This window comes from Saccostrea cucullata, unplaced genomic scaffold (assembly GCF_032062105.1).
Source record: "Saccostrea cucullata isolate Sc308-1 unplaced genomic scaffold, CSIRO_AGI_Scuc_v1 ctg260, whole genome shotgun sequence".
Lineage (NCBI taxonomy): Eukaryota > Metazoa > Mollusca > Bivalvia > Ostreida > Ostreidae > Saccostrea > Saccostrea cuccullata.
This window is the reverse complement of record NW_026924928.1, coordinates 79,478-99,069: the sequence shown is the minus strand read 5'-3', so window position 1 is coordinate 99,069 and position 19,592 is coordinate 79,478. Positions and strand designations below refer to the sequence as shown.

The following is a 19,592-nucleotide window of genomic DNA, read 5'->3' as shown; positions in this document are numbered from 1 at the left end:
TTTTGTTTTCTCATGAACGAATTTATTAATAATTATGTCGTTGATCTAATTCATTTAAATAATTTCCTTATTATAGATAATTTTTTTGATAAGTTTTTTTAATATAGAGTTTAAATTTCTTTTAATTCTTCGTTTGTATTAATAAAGCATGTATGTTTACTTTACAATTAATAACTACTCATTTGCATTTTGCAGGAAATACAAAATCAGTTTTATAATGAAGAGTTGAAAGAACTGTACGGAATTCCTATTTCCGCAAAGCAAATTTTTGAAAAATATTTTGCAGTTCTGTAATGCTGCCTGTAACAGATCATGTGCTAATAATAATAACTTGCAAACACATTGTTAGAAATAAAACATTTTGTTTAATGATAGGATTTTTCTGAAAATTTAAGAGGATGGGTTTCTTTTCCGGATTTTGAAAGGTTGTTTTCTGACTTGGTTCTATTGCTTAATTAAAAATATTTTATGATAATTTGTGTCCGGTAAAAAATACTAAAATTAAGAAAGCACATGCATCTTTGAATTCCTTTCGTTTAAGTTGGTTTTAACAGTATATTTCTCTTTCACCTATTGCACTTATTTGGGCAAATAAGATGTATATTTGATAAAATAGCGGGAAACACCAATCAGTGACCGAAGGTCAAGGTTATCTTGTTCCTGAAAATAGCGTGTGAAATTATTTATGGTGTAGTTGAAACATTTGTTGATGCCAAATGGGCACCGGGGAGACGACCTCCTATCACTTACGGAGGATAGGACCCTCCGCAACATGCATGAGTATCGGTAACAATATGAAGTAAGTATAATCACCTTACTTTCAGTTTAGGAAAAAACTTTTAAAAAGCAAACAAGGATGACAGATCAACAATGAATCAACACGCCATGATTGCAGTAATTAATTTCGCCACTTCGCAGTTTCCATCATAGATAGGGATAATGAATATGGTTAAAATCTGTAAAATGCGTTCATATCGTTGAAGAATTTACTGATTTGTTACAAACTGCATGATTTTCAAAATATGTAGCATCCATTAAATTTGCAGCACACATTAAAGTGCGTTTTATGGAAAACACTTTCACTAAAACTGGAGAGATTGAGTGTTTACATTTCTGTACTTTGATTTTAATGTGCATTTTGATGTGAAGTAGACATGTCTTTACTCTTATTTAATTAACTTCCTCATGAAAGTATAGATTGAAATCGGGGACATAAAATTCTGTCACTGAAGTTACAAAATATGCATTTTTCATTGAATTCCCTACGCTACTGATACAGTAGTAGTAGCAAAAGATTATTTCAAAACAAGCACTTGCTGAAATCTTTAAAGATTTTTTTTTCATGATTACTAGAGTAATATTTCCTACTGCGTGTTACTTTAACACATGTTTATCTTCTTCTTGACATTATTATAATACTTCCCTTTACATTACATAATATTTATTGGATAAAAGAATTTGATGATAGGAATACTAATATCATGTGGGAAATAAGTACTAAATTGCATTAAAATGTGACTGTGATGTTCACGAATCAGGGTTATAGTTTGAAAAATAATCAGGAGTGCTTGACTATGGAATAGTCTAGTGGGTAGATACATGTATCAAATACACTACAAATACAAATATGAGTGTGATCACTGTGATGTAAAGGTACTGAATACAGTAATGAGTGGGGAGGGTTCTAGGGTCAGCTTAGCAAATTAATGAAGCAATTTTGATACCATAGGAACTGTGACATCAGATTTTACTTTTCTTTTGATTGGAAATTGAGAAGTTTAATAAAATGTAGGTCTACATACAGAAATTTATTGTAGAGGTACTAATTTTACTTCTCGTAATAGTTGATAACACATCTGTTGTAGAATTAGGAAATTATTATTTTTTTTATAGATTAAAATGTGGAGTCACCAAGTTTGGACGAGCAACAAGCAATGACTACTATTTAGACTCTACCAAACTGAAGAACTTCATTTCTCGAATCCATGCTGAAATCCATGCAATTCCAAATGAAAATGGAGATATGCAGTTTAGGATTATTGATAAGGGCCTTAATGGCACCTTTATCAATGACACAAAGGTACCAAAGTCCTATATATTAGGATCTATTATTGCTTTTATATAATACATATACAATTTACTACATGTAGTACATTTATGAAGTGATCCATTTTATAAATATTGGAATGAGTCCTGAATGCTGCTGAATTCATATCTAAGTGCATGATGTATGTTATATATATTTTCTTTTGAATGTGTGAAAATATTTCAAAATGTTGCAAAAACACTGTGTATGTTTAGTATATTTAAAAGTTTCATTGAATATTTACAGTAATGAACATACATGCATTATATGATGATTTACAAAGAATACAAACAACCTGACTAAGCATAAATTAACAGGGAAAGGAAGAATATCAATTATTGATAAGAGTTGTCAGTTGTTTAGTTTAACTTATAAATATACCTTTTTAATAATTTATGTGAATATATATAAATAATCAAAACATTTTGCAAAACTTAACACCCTTAGACATGTTTGATTTAGCAGAAAGGAACTACATTGTATAGCAATTCATTTAACTTTTTCTAGCTTTAACATTTGATTCATTTTTGATATTCAGAAAACAATAACAGTTGTTTCATTGTTTGAAGGTTTTAACTTCCTCTCTTGGTTTTTGTAGATGAGTGGACCCTACATTTTGAAAGAGGGAGACAAAGTCACATTTGGACACACAAATGGTTATAAACTGAAAGCCGGGGATTATGCCAAGCAACCAAACTCAGAGTTTCAATTTATAGTGAGTTTATTGTTACTGAATATGAATATCACAAAGAATTAATAATCTTTTGTAAGTACAGAATGTGCCATTTTCATCAGTACTCATGTTGAATAAGAATTTAATGAAAATTTGATTGTTTAAACAAAGCATTTTTTTTAGTTTGAAAAACTAGTGCAAAAAGAAGAAGAACGAGGGTTTAGGACGGGTGACGAAGCAGCCATCAATGGAAACTCGCCAATGAACGCCTCTAGTAGTGCTAACACCATCACAAGCATCAAGAAATCACCCAGCAAGACTGACCAAAAATTTGGTCTCTCAAAAGACTCAACAGTGGGCTATATGGGGTCCCCAAATGTTAACAGGATCTCTGCTTTTGATCTGAAATCATCGCCCTCGAGCAGCGATGAGAGTGACGATGACGATGATGATGATTACAATTATAAACCTAATGTGAGTACTGTCAACAAGAAGTCACGTTCTGTGCTAAGCAGAATGGACTACAGTGATGAAAGTATGGATTCTAGTCCCTCTCCTAAGCCAGTACGGAAAAACACTGGTTATCAGGACAAAAAGCAGAGCCCCAGCAAAGTGAGAAAGTCCACTGACAGATTGTCAGGGGAAAACGGATTAATACCCTTCAGTGATCTAGCCAGGATGGATAAAAGTAAAACAAAGACAAGCCGAGTGAATGTAAATATAAACATCAATGTGGAGTCTACTGTGAAAAACAATGGCCGACGAAATAGCAATTCCATGAGAGAGAGGGACACGCCCCCCTCAAGGACACAAGTGGAAATCCCGAGCAAACATAGTCGAAAGTTAATTCATGATAAACAAAGGCCCAGAAGCAGGTAGCTGTTAAGCTGGAAGCATGTTTTAGTTGATTATGAATTCAGTATATTTTGCAAGCATTTAATATCAACAGAATGAGTTTCATAAAATGTCTTTGCATATTTTAATTTGTGTAAACTAATGCTTACTGTATCATGTTTGTTAATGTTCTTTATTTCTTTGATAATATAAATGTTATTCTTCCTGATCCTTAAACAGGAAAGTGAATGAAGTTCATTGAAGAACTTTGCATTGACTTTGGCCATAAATTTTGCAGCAGCAGCTCATCTGATTCCAATGATCTACCATCTCCAGATGAAGACAGCAGTCAAGATAAATATAACATCTTCTCTAGTGAAGAAAACACTGACAGTAAGTAGCTTAGATATCCGTATCCTAGAAAACACTGACAGTAAGTAGCTTAGATATCCGTATCCTAGAAAACACTGACAGTGAGTAGCTTAGATATCCGTATCCTAGAAAACACTGACAGTGAGTAGCTTAGATATCCATATCCTAGAAAACACTGACAGTGAGTAGCTTAGATATCTGTATCCTAGAAAACACTGACAGTGAGTAGCTTAGATATCCATATCCTAGAAAACACTGACAGTGAGTAGCTTAGATATCCATATCCTAGAAAACACTGACAGTGAGTAGCTTGCATAAAAATCCTAGAAAACACTGACAGTGAGTAGCTTAGATATCCATATCCTAGAAAACACTGACAGTAAGTAGCTTAGATATCCATATCCTAGAAAACACTGACAGTGAGTAGTAGCTGACAGTGAGTAGCTTAGATATCCGTATCCTAGAAAACACTGACAGTAAGTAGCTTAGATATCCGTATCCTAGAAAACACTGACAGTAAGTTGCTTAGATATCCATATCCTAGAAAACATTGACAGTGAGTAGCTTGCATAAAAATCCTAGAAAACACTGACAGTAAGTAGCTTAGATATCCGTATCCTAGAAAACACTGACAGTAATTAACTTAGATATCCACAGTGTTTCTGCTAATTTTTAAAACCAAGGGTCATTATGACCCTTTGATATAAACTTTTGGGGGTCAAAAAGATTTTTTGAGGGTCAAATGAATTCTGGTTTTGCTTTCTGTTCTAACATTAGCTCTGCCTTCTAAGATCATATTATTGATGTTTAAAATTAAAAACAAATAAAAGTAAAATATAATTGATACATGTATCCTTCTTTTATTTTACCGGTACACAGTTACATTTTTACCGATTACACCGTAAGGGTTTCGTGAATACCTCAATCAAAAGATAACAACTTAAAGTGGTTGACTGCTTTACAAAACTGTTTATTAATGATTTGAACTTTCCTCACCTTTTTATTACCATAATTAGCCTTTTAGACAAAGCCAAGCTGATAAAAATATGCCGATGTAAGACTGAACATGCTGAAAATGCTGAAGCGCCATTTTTATCTACACTTCCGGTTTTGTTAAGAATAAGATAAGTCGTACAGAAGAATATTTCATAGATTGTTGACGTGGAAATGCCGATTTCAATCACTGCCACTTTGAAATTAAACTAAAAGCAATGATTAATTCCTAGAAAGTTGTCCAGAATGTAAATTAAACATATAAAATATCTTTTTCTATGAAAAAATCAATATTGAACTGGATTTTTAAAACTTGTTTTTATATTTTTCTGCGTCATGATGACCCTCTAGGTGACGTTTTTGGGGGTCAAAAGTAATTTTTATGCGTAAAATACGCAGAAATATGCGTTAACGGAAACACTGATCCACATCCTAGAAAACACTGACAATGAGTAGCTTGAATATCCGTACCTTAGAAAACACTGACAGTGAGTAGCTTACATAAAAATCCTAGAAAACACTGACAGTAAGTAGCTTACAAAACTTTACATGAATCCTGTCCTAGATAACAGTCTATGCGAAAGTCACCGGACCGTCGGTTTTTCTGGTAAAATTTAGTTCGGGCCGGTAAAAACTTTCAGTATACAGGACCAAATGTCCGATAAAAAATAAGGCCAAATAAATCTAAATTAAGAGGTACACATGGTCCAATTTCCCACAAATATCCTTTATTTGATCAATTTAGCAGTAATACCTGATTAATTTTTATGTATTACAAGCCTGTCATGATCGCTTTTATTCTAACTCGAATTTCCTCTGTGCAGGGTTAGAGATCTTTAAATAGCTCATTCGTAGATTTGGTTGGGAAAATATTTAGAAAGCTCATACATAGATATGGTTGGGAAATTATTTTCAAATGATCATTGAACTTGAGTAACCATAATGAGTTGTTTCAGGAAAAATAAATATGCATTGAAAGTAATATTAAATAAATGTATAAGAAAATCTTTGACACAGTGTATGTTGTATAAGTCAAATATGAAGAAAAAAATGCATGCAATTTTATAAATAGATACCTTTTACAAAGGAAAATTATAAATAGTTAAGTTAACTTGTCCATTTCTCTCTGAATTTATTTAAGGTTAAATTTCACAGTGAGAATTAACCCGATCCCACTCTGGTAAGAAATTGCTTGGTCTGGTAAAATTTTAATTTTTACCAGACATTTTGTCCTGTAAAAAATTTAAACTTTCGCGTAGACTGCAATAAGTAGCTTAGATATCTGTATCCTAGAAAACTCTTGACAGTGAGTAGCTTATTCTTCGACTTTATGTGTGGCTTACATATCCTAGACACATTGATAGTGAGTAGCTTACATATATACATCATTGTCCCTAAGACCCAGGGGCCAGGGAAATTCCCCACTTACAACGACATTTGCTCCTGGTCACTTATTTTCCTTTCAACCCCCTGTTGACATATGGGGAGGGAGTAACTTACATGAATCCTTATCCTACACTCATTGGTAGGGAGTAGCGTACACTGGCTACACTCATTGGTAGGGAGTAGCGTACACTGGCTACACTCATTGTAGGGTAGCTTACAATTGAATCTCATATCCTCGGCAACTCAGTAGGTAGCTTTTAAAATAAGAGGAAGTAGCTTATTAATATTATATCATTTTTCTAGGAAACACAGACTGCAGTCAGTTCACATTACCTAGATAGCCTATATTAATAGATTCAACACTGATCTTACTAGAATAAAGATGCCTTATTGTACATAAACTAGACTCTTTCTTTCTGTCATTTATGTGTACAAACACTGATTTATAAATAAAAAGAATCAGATATCAGCATTACTTTAAGCAAGATTTCTGATAATATATGTATCATATATAAACTGTTTCATTTGTGTTACCAAAAAAGTTTTACAACCTTGTAATGTAAATGTATTTATGTAATATACAGAGGATATTGCCAATCAGATTTCACATGCTATACAAGTCTTAGAGACAGAAGGTACATATTCTTAGTTCTTGTTATAAATCTGCAGGAGTTGGGGCTCAGGAAAATAATGTTTACATTTTGGTGCACCATTGTTCAGTTTAGAAAGTTATTTCTTGTCACTTGTTTTTTGTATACCATTCCTGGAAATATGAAACCATGGAGACTTTAACCCAAATGTTTATGAATAAAATAGGACTTTTATTGACTCCCAATTCTGAAAGAAATTAGGACTTTTTAAAAAGCATTTGTTTTTGAATTCCACTAGATTAATTTGTTTTATGATTTGTTGTTCAAGAAAACCAATGAAAAATGCATGTTGGATACTAACACGTCTGATTTTCATTAATAACTCTTCAGTTTGAAAATGCAGTCTGACAAATTGCTATAATTCTGCATGCTTCTTTAGTATTTTCATGTTTTTTTAATACAAACTTATTTTGCAATAAAGCAATTACAAAAAAAGATGTTTGAAACATAAGACATAAATGAGCACAGAAAGGTATCAACATGATCAATTATTTTTTTTCAAAATCCTAACAAACGTTTTAGCTCTCTTTCCCGTTGGACAAAGGGAGGTTTTAAGAAAAAGTCATCTACAAGAAAATCAATTTTCTTGAAATGCACCACCGATTATTTATTGATTATGGAAATAGATTTTGTTTCCGAAACTATTTGAAGTGCAATTATGTAGAAAGTTTAATCTGCAACCTTAGACTTGATTGCTATTATTCTTATGCAACACCAGGTGTAAAAAATGTAGATCACTGAAATAACACAGATCAACATCTGTTTTGTGTGGAGACTATTGATTATATTTTAATGAAGAAGCAGGCTAGGGTATAGAAAGCAGGAAATCAATAATAGCAGATTTATGTTCCTTTTAAAAGTTACCTGTGAGACTTTCTGATGAAAGAACCATTTAAGACTGATATTTATCAGGTACAACAAGTTCATTTAGAAGGTCATTGACATTGTATCTAGTACATGTAATGGGAAAGTGAGATTAGAAATGAATGATGACCATAAATTAGTTTTGTAGAAATAAAATCACAGATTAAGAGATATTATTTTTGGCCCTTTCTTTAATATCAGTGTATGCTTGAATTAATTTCTAAAGGTCCTGATTATTGTTAAATTTGTGCAATATGACAAAGAAAAGTCAAATCTGATTCCATTAATTATCAATTTTCAGTGAAAACTCTCAGCAAGAAGAAGACATCGGTAGAAAAGAAAGTAGCAAAACCAGCCAAAGTTCAGAGAAGCAATAGTCGAGGATCTGTCAAAGAAACTGCCAAGAAACGAAAGCAAGCACCCGCTAAAAGTATGTCACACACCATTAACGTGATTAAGTCAATTGATTTTCCCAAAAAGACTTTCATAACATATGATTCTATATACATGTATATATTCAGTGAAGAATATTCTCTACGTAGAGAAACAGGCAACACAATACATTTACATATTTAGTTCTAAAAGCATTGATGGTCATTTTTAAAATATTGACCAGCAAAGAGAGTTGTCTCAAAATTTTTTTGATTTTGATTCTGATTAGTTGATTGAATTATTGTGATGGAACAGTAATATTAATCTTGCGACATCCAAAAAAACATGACCCCTCAACCTCCAATTTATCGCAAGATTAGCTATGTCAGTAACTGCTATCAGAATGCATGCAGATAAATTTGTGGATTACAAGCTATTTGATTTAAATGATTTAATGATACTATTTATGCCCCCCTTCTGAGAAGGGAGGGCATATTGCTTTGCTGCTGTCTGTCGGTCCACTTAGTTTCCGTTTATTTTCTTCGCAACCGTTGCACATACTGAAATGAAATTTGGTATAAAGATTTATCATATGAATATCTAAGTCAAGTTTTGTTTTGGGTACAATCACGCCATTTTTGACAGAGTTATGCACCTAAGACTTAGAAAAATTCCAATTATTTGCAGTTTCTGTTCATTTTCTTCGCAACCGTTGCACATACTGAAATGAAATTTCAGATTTATCAGATAAATATCTAGGTGAAGTTCTGTTTTGGGTAAGATCGCACCATTTTTGACAGAGTTATGCCCCTTGGACTTAGAAAAAATTCCAATTATTTGCAGTTTCCGTTCATTTTCTTCGCAACCATTGCACATACTGAAATGAAATTTAGCCTTCAGATTTATCAAATGAATATATCTAAGTCAAGTTCTGTTTTGGGTACGATCGCACCATTTTTGACAGAGTTATGCCCCTTGGACTTAGAAAAAATTCCAATTATTTGCAGTTTCCGTTCATTTTCTTCGCAGAGGCTGCACATATTGAAATGAAATTTAGTATAGAGATTTATCAGATAAATGTTTAGGTCAAGTTCTGTTTTAGATACAGTCACGCCATTTTTGACAGAGTTATGCCGTTTTGGACTTGGAAAAATTCCACTTTAGGGGGGAGGGGGGCATAAGTGTTTTACAAACAACTCTTGTTTAACTATTTTTTTTTGTTTTCATATAATATAGCAGTTATTGATTGTGTTTTGTAGTATTGATTTTTTGCCCCCTTTGGGACAAAAATATTGCCCTCCACCAGGCATTGGGCAATATTTTCGTCCCTTTAGGTCTTGTATGATCAATGTTGCCCTCAACCTCAGCCAATATTTGCATATTGTTGTTGCAGTCTAATTAAACCTCATCTCTCCTCATGCAGGGTGATAAATCTCTTTTAATCTTTTTCGCAGGTAAACCTGGTAGAAGAGGCCGACCTCCCAAAAAGAAGAAGAAGGACTCTGATGATGACGACGATGATTTTGACGATGAGTTTGAAGTAGAGGAGTCTCTAGAGGAAGGCGTTGAGTGGTTTGAGGAAGACAAGTGTGCCTCTGCTGATTGTAAAAGACCCAAGGGAAAACGAGTAGGCTGGGTAAGTATTCAGTCCATTATACTTAACTTTATTGTACCTTGATTTAATATGACTAAAAATTTATTTCAATATTCAAACATTTCCCACCATTATTATTATGTATTTTTCCTATGGTTTTGAGCTTGTGCTCACAGTACCTCTAGAATCTATCTATAGAATTTTCAAGAATATTGAATTTGTGCTTGGGATTTTTAAATATTTACATTTCCAAATATTTTTCCTGAAGATTCTTTGCAAAGACTGTTCATTTTCTACTGAACTGCTATGGATGAGAATGAATATCTCCATTGTTACTTCATAATATCGTAATTGACATCAGAACCACATTGCAAACTGTTTTGCTTTAAAAATGACAGTTGAATGGCTTAATTTCTGGCAGCTAATCAGAAAAATAATGTGAATATGAGAAATGAATTTAATTTTTGAAAATTCACGAGGTACATGAACCACAACATGTTTCATTAAATATGCTTGTGTATAAAACTTCATAGATCATGTCCTTACAAATCATTAAAATTTAAATTCATTGCCTAATTAAGTGACCAAAGTCACTTAGATGAGACATTGCTTTCTGTTTTCGTCAGTTGTCAGCCAACCATCCTAAGACATTGGTTTGGTGTTCATTTTATTTTCACAAACGGATGGCTCTTCAATTTTTATTGAAATACATGAACGAAAAACTTTACTAAAGGTTGACTCCTCTGTTTTCTGTAGGTATGTTGTGACGATTGTGACGAATGGTATCACACAGATTGTGTAGGTTGTCGCTACGACCATGTCAAGGACACCAACATCAATTTCAGCTGCGGCTGTCGATGAGAAATTCTACTTCGTTTTTTCAACTATAGTATGGACATCATGATTTGTTGTAAACATCCATTCTTTGAAACATCTTTGTAGAATCAGCATTATAAAGTATAGAATTTGTGTTAGGATATTTCATTTGACTACCAGGAAGTTGTTTACTTCTCATTTTTGTTTCACATTGTTCTTTTTGCAAAAAAAATGGTCAGTTAAAATATTGTTGGCTAATATAATACATTTATAAGTGTCTACAATGTTTGAAAGCTGGAATTTTTTTTACAACAACTTCTGATGTGGAATATTTTGTCTTTTACAAATCATTCACCAGAGCTTAGAGCATTTGATTGTTTTGAATTCTTTCAATTATTTTGGCATTTTTAATGACTTGTTCCATGCATTTCAAAGCCATATTATTTTTTTGAAGGACAGATTTCAGTCTTGGTCTAGCTTGTAGAAGTATATTTGTTTCAAAGGTCAGGACACAACTGTCCGGTTGGTTACTTTTACTCATTAAGGTTGATTATATGTACATGTATTTATTTATTAATGCAGAAAAATGTATGTAGTTTTACCAACATTCTCAAGGAATTCATTATCTTACACTTGCTGTAGATGTATTTTTGTCAGTCATTACCGGGTATTTATGCTATAATGCAAATTGGATTCTATGAATCTCTCTCTATAGCATAATGCTAAACATATTCCTTCTCAGTACTTAGAAATTATCTAAGCATCTACTTGCACATTTCACTTAATCATGTTTCTACTCAAGTTGAAAGAAAATACATACATGTACTGCTTGCTTTCACATGAGCTAAGATCTCTCACTCAAATGGCTGAAGTGTTTAAGCTGACCTTTGCTTTGTGTATTTTGATAGAAGTTTGCCCATTATCTATGAAGTATGCCCATTATCTGTGAAATCAGCCCATTACCTGTCTTTCTCACTGTCTTTTGACTTAACCTTGATACCTTTTGTAACCAAACTAATGCATAAGAATGAATGGGACTCATGTTGAATGGAGATGCCACTTCTCATCCAAGGGGAGATAATCTCTAGATCTGAAGGCCAAAAATGATAAACTACTAGTATGTTATCATTCAAATGTATATTGTAATTTGAATATTTTCGAGTCCGGGTTCCTGCTGCTTTGTTTAGCCTAGGTAATAGTCAAGTCTGGGTTCCTGTTATTATGTTCAGCAAAGGTAATGAGTAAGCAGTCTGAAGACAGCATATTGGTTCATGGGTCTCATATTCAAATTATAGATTCATCACTAGATTTAGTGTATTCTGTACTTGTTTTGTTTTTTGTTTGCGCGATTTTGGAAGCTTTTTGAACTCTGACAGCAATAGTGTAATGTTTTTTGTGTGATGAAGAAATATTTCTTTGACTGCTTTCCAGCTAGGCTTTCTGAATTGCAGCATTTTTGTGTAGTTGTTTTGGGGGGTGGGGGGCTGAGGGAATTGTGTTCGGTCAAGTGTTTGAACTTTGTTAGCCAGTAACTGTACTTCTGAAGTAAAGCTAAATTGAAGAAACTAAGTATCAATAGGCCATAGTTGGGTTTTAAGTAAAATTAGGATATAGCCTGGAACAGTCAAGATAAGTCCTTTATTTCTTATTTTGCAAGAGAATGTAAAAATTGGCTTTGTTAATATTAGCCTGTATTTAAGCATTTTTTCCTAGTAGTATTATGTTTTACTGTATATATTCATATGCATGAATGAGCTTCAAATATACAATGCACATGTAGTCCCTTTTTAAGAAGTTTATTCTATAGAGGAAAAAAAACACTATTAAAATTTAGAAGTTGCTTAAAAACTTAAGAGAGATGTCCAAGGGTTTGGTAAATTGATTGAAACTTGGTGTTCCAGAAACTGTGATTCAACTCTATACTGGAAACTTAAGGTCTTGATTTTTTAAGTTTTTGTATCAGTAGGATCCATTTTTAGGCGACATACTTCATTAAGCTGTACATCTTGATGAGTATATATTGAACATTAATCTGTGTGTTCATTTTGTCAGACCTTAAGTTCCAGTTGCAAATAATAATAAAAAGGAAAGCTTTTTTTGGAAGAAATCATTATTCATTATACAAATCACTTTGTAAAAATCTACATTTTTATTTTTTTTTCTAAACATGTGTGAAGCATTGTTTGCTTTTACCTTGCACTGCAAGGAAAATTGAGTAGAGTTCTTTCATATGAGTTTTTTAAAACAATCATGTCATGACCACAATTTGTTTCTGATACATGTATCACTCGTTCACTGTCAAGGATTCAGGCAATCACAGTTATCTATTGATACTGTAAATGTTGGAATGATTCCAGGCTCAGAAAATTTGATTAATGGGGATTCAAAGTTTTTTGCAAATAAAAGTGGGTTTACTTAAAGTAAAATCAGTTGCAATTTCAAAGAGCAATTTTTGGCATAATATTTCTAACATCTGATAATGTACCGATAATCCATTTCTCAGAATCTTTTGCATAATTTTGAAGTCAACATTTTTACTGAAAAATACTGTAAAAGTTACCCAGGTAATATATTTTGCTTATCCAAGGTTACCTCCCATTGGGAAAAAGTTTCACTTATTTCTTACTATCACTTGTTAAAATGTATGTATGATTGTACAGTGTACTTAGCCTTCTTTTAGAATTTAGCCTTTGCCTTAATACTTATATACTTTCTTCTCTTAGATGCTATTTAGCTTTGTATGTTAGAATTTAGTAGTGCTTATTATATAGAGACTATATTCAACTCTGCTGCATGTCAGTTTATACAGTTTTGTACTTAAAGATTTTTTCAAAATTATTGGCTGTCAAGATATTGTAGAATTCTGGGTAAAAAATGATGCTTCTACGTGTATTACTAAGCTTCTGGTCTGTAACATCTTTTTTGATTGGCTAGCAATATTAACCTCCGATAAAAAGTTTTTGGAGTTTGAAAAGAGAAAAAAATGTACATTAAAAACTACAACAATTTGTTTTACTTATATAGATATAGGGCTCATATTTATGTCAGTCTTTTGGAGTTATAAGAATGTTAAAGTTTTTCAGATCTTTATTCCTGTTAATCTTGCTTGGTCATACTACATCTGAAATGAGAGTCTATATTTGTACTACACCACATCATAGCAGTCTGACATTGTATAACAATTACTTATTGGGTGTATTGTTTTCATGTTTTTATTTTTTTGTCGTTGTCTTTAAGAATACATTTAAAAATTTTATGTACTGAAAGACTACGACTGTTGACTTGAATAATATGTATATTTAAACACATTCGGTGTTTGAATGAATGAAACCTTGTACAATAAAGAATGTTATGATAAAGTAGACAAGATTTTCTTTTCTTGATTGAGTAAGCAAGGTTGTATAGACAGCTTGATCTTACAGACAGAAAAAAAGTTGTGTATACTAGCAAGGCAGATAACACTCTGCATTTTTAAAACTTTGATTCTGTATAGGGCATGTAGAAAAAATGAGACACAGAGGATGATGTACTTATGTCCCCCAGCACATTGATAAAAAAAAAATTGCTTTAACTTTGGCATGCACTCAATCACTGATACATGTACCCTATCGGAATACTACATTTACCATAAACAGAAACATAATAGGAAGATACATGTATAGATCATTTATGTTGGTAGGGCTATCATATTTACATCCAATTCCCATTTGAACTTTGGCTCCAGCCCACTTTTGGAAGCCCTTGAAATATATGAGCACAAGGAGTACATTTTTATTTGGGCTAGTCACTGTATTGTAATGAAATCTATATGTGAAGAAGAAAATTGTATCTAATAGATACAGCCCTGAATTGCTGTGTTTAAAAAATTATAAAATCTAACTAGCCTTTCCAAGGATGGTTATGATGACAAAACGTATTGGAACCCATTGGATTGATTGTTTGTCACAGGTTCAAATCCCACTGTGGGACATGGAGACTGGTCCTTTGGATGAATACCCCTTTGGATGAGATCATATATAAATGGAGGTCCCATGTTGCAGTAGGTGCTGGCACAAAAAGATCCCTCACTGCTCAATGACCTTAAATGCCAAGTATAGGTCAAAATTTGCAGCTCTCCACCAGCAAGTGGTGGTATCTCCATATGAGTGAGAAATTTTCGAGAGGAATATTAAACAACAAACAAACAAAACTTGAAATACTTCAGCATAAGCTTTCTCTAGTACAGTTGTATATATTTTGATATATTTTTATTCCAAGTCAAGGTATATCATAATAATGTATTAATCATAACCTTTTACGACATATAATAAGATATAACATTTATATGGAAGAAAAGTTGTGTATACATATCCAGGGGAACAACTTGTAAAACCGATTTAAAAAAGAATATATTTAATAATATGACATTGTAAAATTGCACAAAATATATTTAAAAATACCAAATATGCATCAAGAACAGGGTAGGACACATTAAGAAAAATGCCCAACAGTTTATACAAATAAATGGCACATACAAATGCTGAAAAATATACATGTATAATAATACAAGTTGAACTCAGATTTCTGAATACATATATCCTCAAGTCTTCCCCTAACATTAGACAAATAAAAATAAACCTGATATTGGTTACCAATACCATACAATTACAAGTATATACTAAGTACACTTGAGATTCAAAAACATGTATAAACTCTGAAATATGAAGAAGAAAAAAATCAGCAATCTGTCATATATTTTGTAGATTTCTTCTACATCACTTTTCACATATAATTCTTTCTAGTAACAATCTGTATTTTATACAACTCATTGGGTAGTTAAGAATGCAAGGTAGTTATGAGATGAAAAACACATATCCTTGCAATTTGTTGTTGGCTCAAGATTATGACACAGTGTAATTGATGAAAAAATAAAAGTTTGCAATAAATTGAATAAAATGAGCATTTTAAAAAACATTTTCGCTTAAAAATTGTAAAAAAATATATTTAGATATAAAATTTTCTAAAGAGAACTAAAACACTCAATAGCAAACTGAGAGCAACTGATGGAACTGTTTCGGAACTGCCATTAGTGACGTCAGTACAGTCAGGGCGGCGGCAGTAGCACACGCTGCCGACAAATCTGGTTAGTTTCAGTAAATTTCTAAATTTGTTCTGCAGGATGAGATCAAAGTGCCGGTGGTCTCCAGGTATAGGAAACTCTCTAGCCTTGCACGGCCATTCTACGTTCACATCCACGTTAAAGCAGGTCATGGAGAAAACATTTAAGGAGGCTCTACCTAAAAATATAAAAAAGAAAATGTTAAAATTGACTATTGAGTCTTTTTTTTAGAATATAAAGATAACAAACAACTCATATAAAATGGGAGCACAGCAAATCAAAATACTCTAAAAGCGTCTGACTCAGACATAGGATCAAGTACAAAAGGGGAGCAAGCATTCCTGCTGACCGTCAAACCTGCCTTGTGCTCCTTGTCATGACCATCAAAGAATCTGTATCAAAAAACCTCAATCAATCAACATTCTGCTTAATGATAGATTGTTTGCAAGGTCATTGTATTGGCAGCATGATTTTTAAAAATGCCGAATTTTGATATGATTGCTATTATCGTTGTATCATAAACTTATTTGTCAACAATTTGCTATTTCAAGATATTGTTCATACTTGTGTAGAGCATGGTCTTGCATATTGAATCAACTATGGGATGTAAATCATATATTTAGGTAATATTGGTAAACTGCCACAGGTTCCTGATAGAAAAGTTGAATTCATCACATATACAAGTATGAAAGTTGAAACAGATATGTCAGACTTTTTGGTATTTTTTTTTCTTCTTAATTTTAACTGAAAAGAATAATATTTAATCAATATATGAATGGAAATGAATATTGTTTTGATAAAAAAAGCTAAGATAGCTCAAATTAAAGGACCCAGCAAGAGGCCTCTTCTAATGTACAACTGAGTTTTTGATCCAATAATACACAAGAAAATGTTACATTTACATGTTAAATAATTGATGTTACTTTTTAGTTTTTACAATAACTCTATGATATATTAAACAGCTGATAAAGGGACAAGAAAACCTACCCTCTCCGCTATGGGTGGTGACATCAATGTATCCAGTGTAAAAACCACACCGAATCTCGGTGTTAGTTCCCGCCACTGCCATGATCTGACACGTGGTGGGCAGGACGGGTTGCTGGTTCGAGCCCATCACTGGTTGGGGAGTGACGCCGAGTGCACGGTGGTACTCTGCCCCACACTGGGAACTATAGAGACTCGGGGCCACAGATTGGAACAGCGGGTCCATGTTACTTTGATTTCTGACTGTCATTGAATAACACTGAGAGCACAGTAAAGCTGGAAAGAAATGGTTACATAATTTTAAAAATACCCACATTCTCTCTATCCTCTATCTTTCTCTCTTTCAAAATATTCTGAAATTTTGAAACTGTATAATTAAATGCGGAAATAGATAAATTTAATTAAAAACAATTAAGTATCAGGAAGGAATTAGCTTACCTGCGGAGAGAGGACAACCAATAAATAACAAAGTTATTGCGTAAAGCACTTTTAACTCCATTGTGTTGAAATTAAAGAAAATCAGCAGCGAAACAGCATTCAAAAATTAGTCTACCTGGACGCACCTGTTCACAGCCATTTTGTTTTTAAATTGCAAGAAAGACAACTTATACAAGTTTCTCACCGACAGTTCAGTAGCAATTTGTCATGGTATGCTGCCCGGGGGTATGGCGTCGATTTCACTAACACAGCTGCTACAATAAATACATGTTTATGCAAGAACAGTACTAGTAGTTATAAGATGAATGTTTTTATAATTCAACAAAATTATGTGAGAGCGGAGGGGGCATACCTTAATAGGTGGTAATATTTAGGTATGTGCGACTGATGCTGGAAGATGTCAGTTATATTGTCACCCTCCCTATTTCAAAATATCATGCAGAGTATATGATAAAAGTTTACATTCAAATGTACAAAAGACATTTAATGTACATATACAAGATAAAATATTAAAATATTTAAAAGTAACAAAATCAGAATCCATTCGATTAATACACAACGTCAGGCAAGGGGGAATGCCTCCCTCCCCAATAACTTTGCCGACATTTATATTAGAACGCTGAAAAATATAGCTTTTATATGCTAGTATCCCTCAATATTAAATATTTAATTTAATAGTTTTTGCTTTTCAAGGTATTTTTGAAAGTATCGCGCCCCAAACTGACTAACAAAATACTAACAATATCTCTCCAGAAGGCTCAAAAGCATCGCAAGCATGCAGGCACGTAGCATCGTTTTTGAAAGTGGAGGGGGGGGGGGGTCAACCAGAGAAATTTTTTTTTTACGTACATGTACCTGAAAAAGTTGACAACAAAAAAAAAGGGGGGTAGTAGCTAACTTTTTTTCAAGACCAACTTCCTTTCACTTACATTTTTTTCCATACAATACTACATATCCTTACGAAAGCCCAATGAGCTCATTTTCGTAGGTAAGAAAAATATTTTATTTCGCGTTATAACGCGAAACTTTCGCGAATAAACGCATAAATTTCGCGTTATTTCGCGAAAAAATATGATGCTAGAATTGGATAGATTAGTCATCAGAATATTTTATTTTTTTTTTTAAACCTTACTATTGAATTAATAAAATGAATTTTACTTTCTTGTACATGTTTTTCAATTGTTGAATTCTTTAGACTGATTATTTCTTAAGGAAAATCTCCACTTGACATTTTTTCTAGCTGTTTTTTAATCAGTAACATTTACTACAACTGTACCACTAGTAAATTAAGCAATCAATCATTTTGGACAAAAAATTATACACTATAGAAATATAACTTAAAAGTGAATGAACAATGTATAATTTCATTGTCTCCAATACTTTTATATTGGGTTATAGAGAAGTTCGTGGACTAGCCATAAATAAAAACTATGAAGGTATACAGCAGAGTTTGTACACTTTGAATTGCATGTCAATGTTTTCGTAGGCAATGGAATGACAACGTGGTGAAACCTCAAAATACGATATCTAATTTCCACAGTGAATCCAACGGAGACAAATTGAAATCTGCTATCCAATTTTCACAAATGCGGTGGGACACGACAAATTTACCATGTTTACCTCATTTTGTCAATTTTCTGAGATCTTGATCTCTATAGAATAAAATTAGTTCAAATTCTCTAAAGATTGCATAAAAAACCGGAAAGGGGTGATTTCCCCCGAAATTAATAAGCTTGAAGTTTAACTTTTGGTACTCGTAAACTTTGAACTGGTTGAACAGCGTTGAGAAAGACAAATTGTGACAGTTAAGATGGATTCAATAGCAAGCCTGCCCCCCCCCCCTCCCCTCCGGTTGCTACGTGCCTGGCATGGATATATTAAAAGAGCTAGAACATCTTTTAACTTCCTTCTTTCCACTACATGTACAAGCAGTTACGCTGGTTCTGAAACGTAATTATCGCGGTGATGTTAATAAAGCTTATAATGATATCGTCTTTGTTTGTGAGACTATTATTATAGCTGTATTTTAGGAATTGGTTTTATTTCAACCTGTGGAAATAAAACATTTATAGAAACACGTCACACTTGCGTTTATTTGCGAAAGTTATGCGTTATATTTTAATCGCGAAAATTTCACGTTTTAACGCGTAAAACTGATTTTTTTGAACCTACGAAAATGAGCTAAATGGGCTTTCACAGACTTCGATACCCCTAAACCATAAATATAATGGATTTCTAACTACGGGTTTTCATCACTTTATAATATCATTCCTCACAATGAATTGAAAATTCACACCAAAAACATAATAGCTTCTTCAACAAAAATGGAACTCGGACATTTTCTTAACGTGTGGTTAGTCACCAACAAAATTAATTTGTTAAAAAATTAAATCACTTTGATTCTACTTACGTACTCTGAAATTGATATTAAA

At 32.8% G+C, this 19,592-nt stretch overlaps 2 protein-coding genes across 3 annotated transcripts; one reads left to right on the top strand and one right to left on the bottom strand.

Moving 5' to 3' along the window:
- The first annotated feature begins 456 nt into the window (after window positions 1-456).
- On the top strand, window positions 457-12,442 carry LOC134267627 (uncharacterized protein C01G6.5-like). 2 transcript variants are annotated; one of them, XM_062749832.1, is made up of 8 exons: window positions 457-799; window positions 1,894-2,080; window positions 2,685-2,801; window positions 2,943-3,634; window positions 3,895-3,986; window positions 8,160-8,288; window positions 9,685-9,866; window positions 10,581-12,442. In XM_062749832.1, exons 1-8 carry the CDS (start codon window positions 717-719, stop codon window positions 10,683-10,685), a joined length of 1,587 nt encoding a protein of 528 aa, XP_062605816.1. In that variant the 5' UTR covers window positions 457-716; the 3' UTR covers window positions 10,686-12,442. The 2 variants fall into 2 exon arrangements, with proteins under 2 accessions (XP_062605816.1, XP_062605815.1); XM_062749831.1 differs by having other exon boundaries at window positions 459-799; window positions 3,892-3,986.
- Window positions 12,443-14,878: 2,436 nt separating this feature from the next.
- Window positions 14,879-17,332, bottom strand: LOC134267628 (uncharacterized). The gene is made up of 3 exons (XM_062749833.1): window positions 17,161-17,332; window positions 16,726-16,998; window positions 14,879-15,916 (listed from the first exon to the last, which is right to left on the bottom strand). Exons 1-3 carry the CDS (start codon window positions 17,219-17,221, stop codon window positions 15,624-15,626), a joined length of 627 nt encoding a protein of 208 aa, XP_062605817.1. The 5' UTR covers window positions 17,222-17,332; the 3' UTR covers window positions 14,879-15,623.
- Window positions 17,333-19,592: the final 2,260 nt, after the last annotated feature.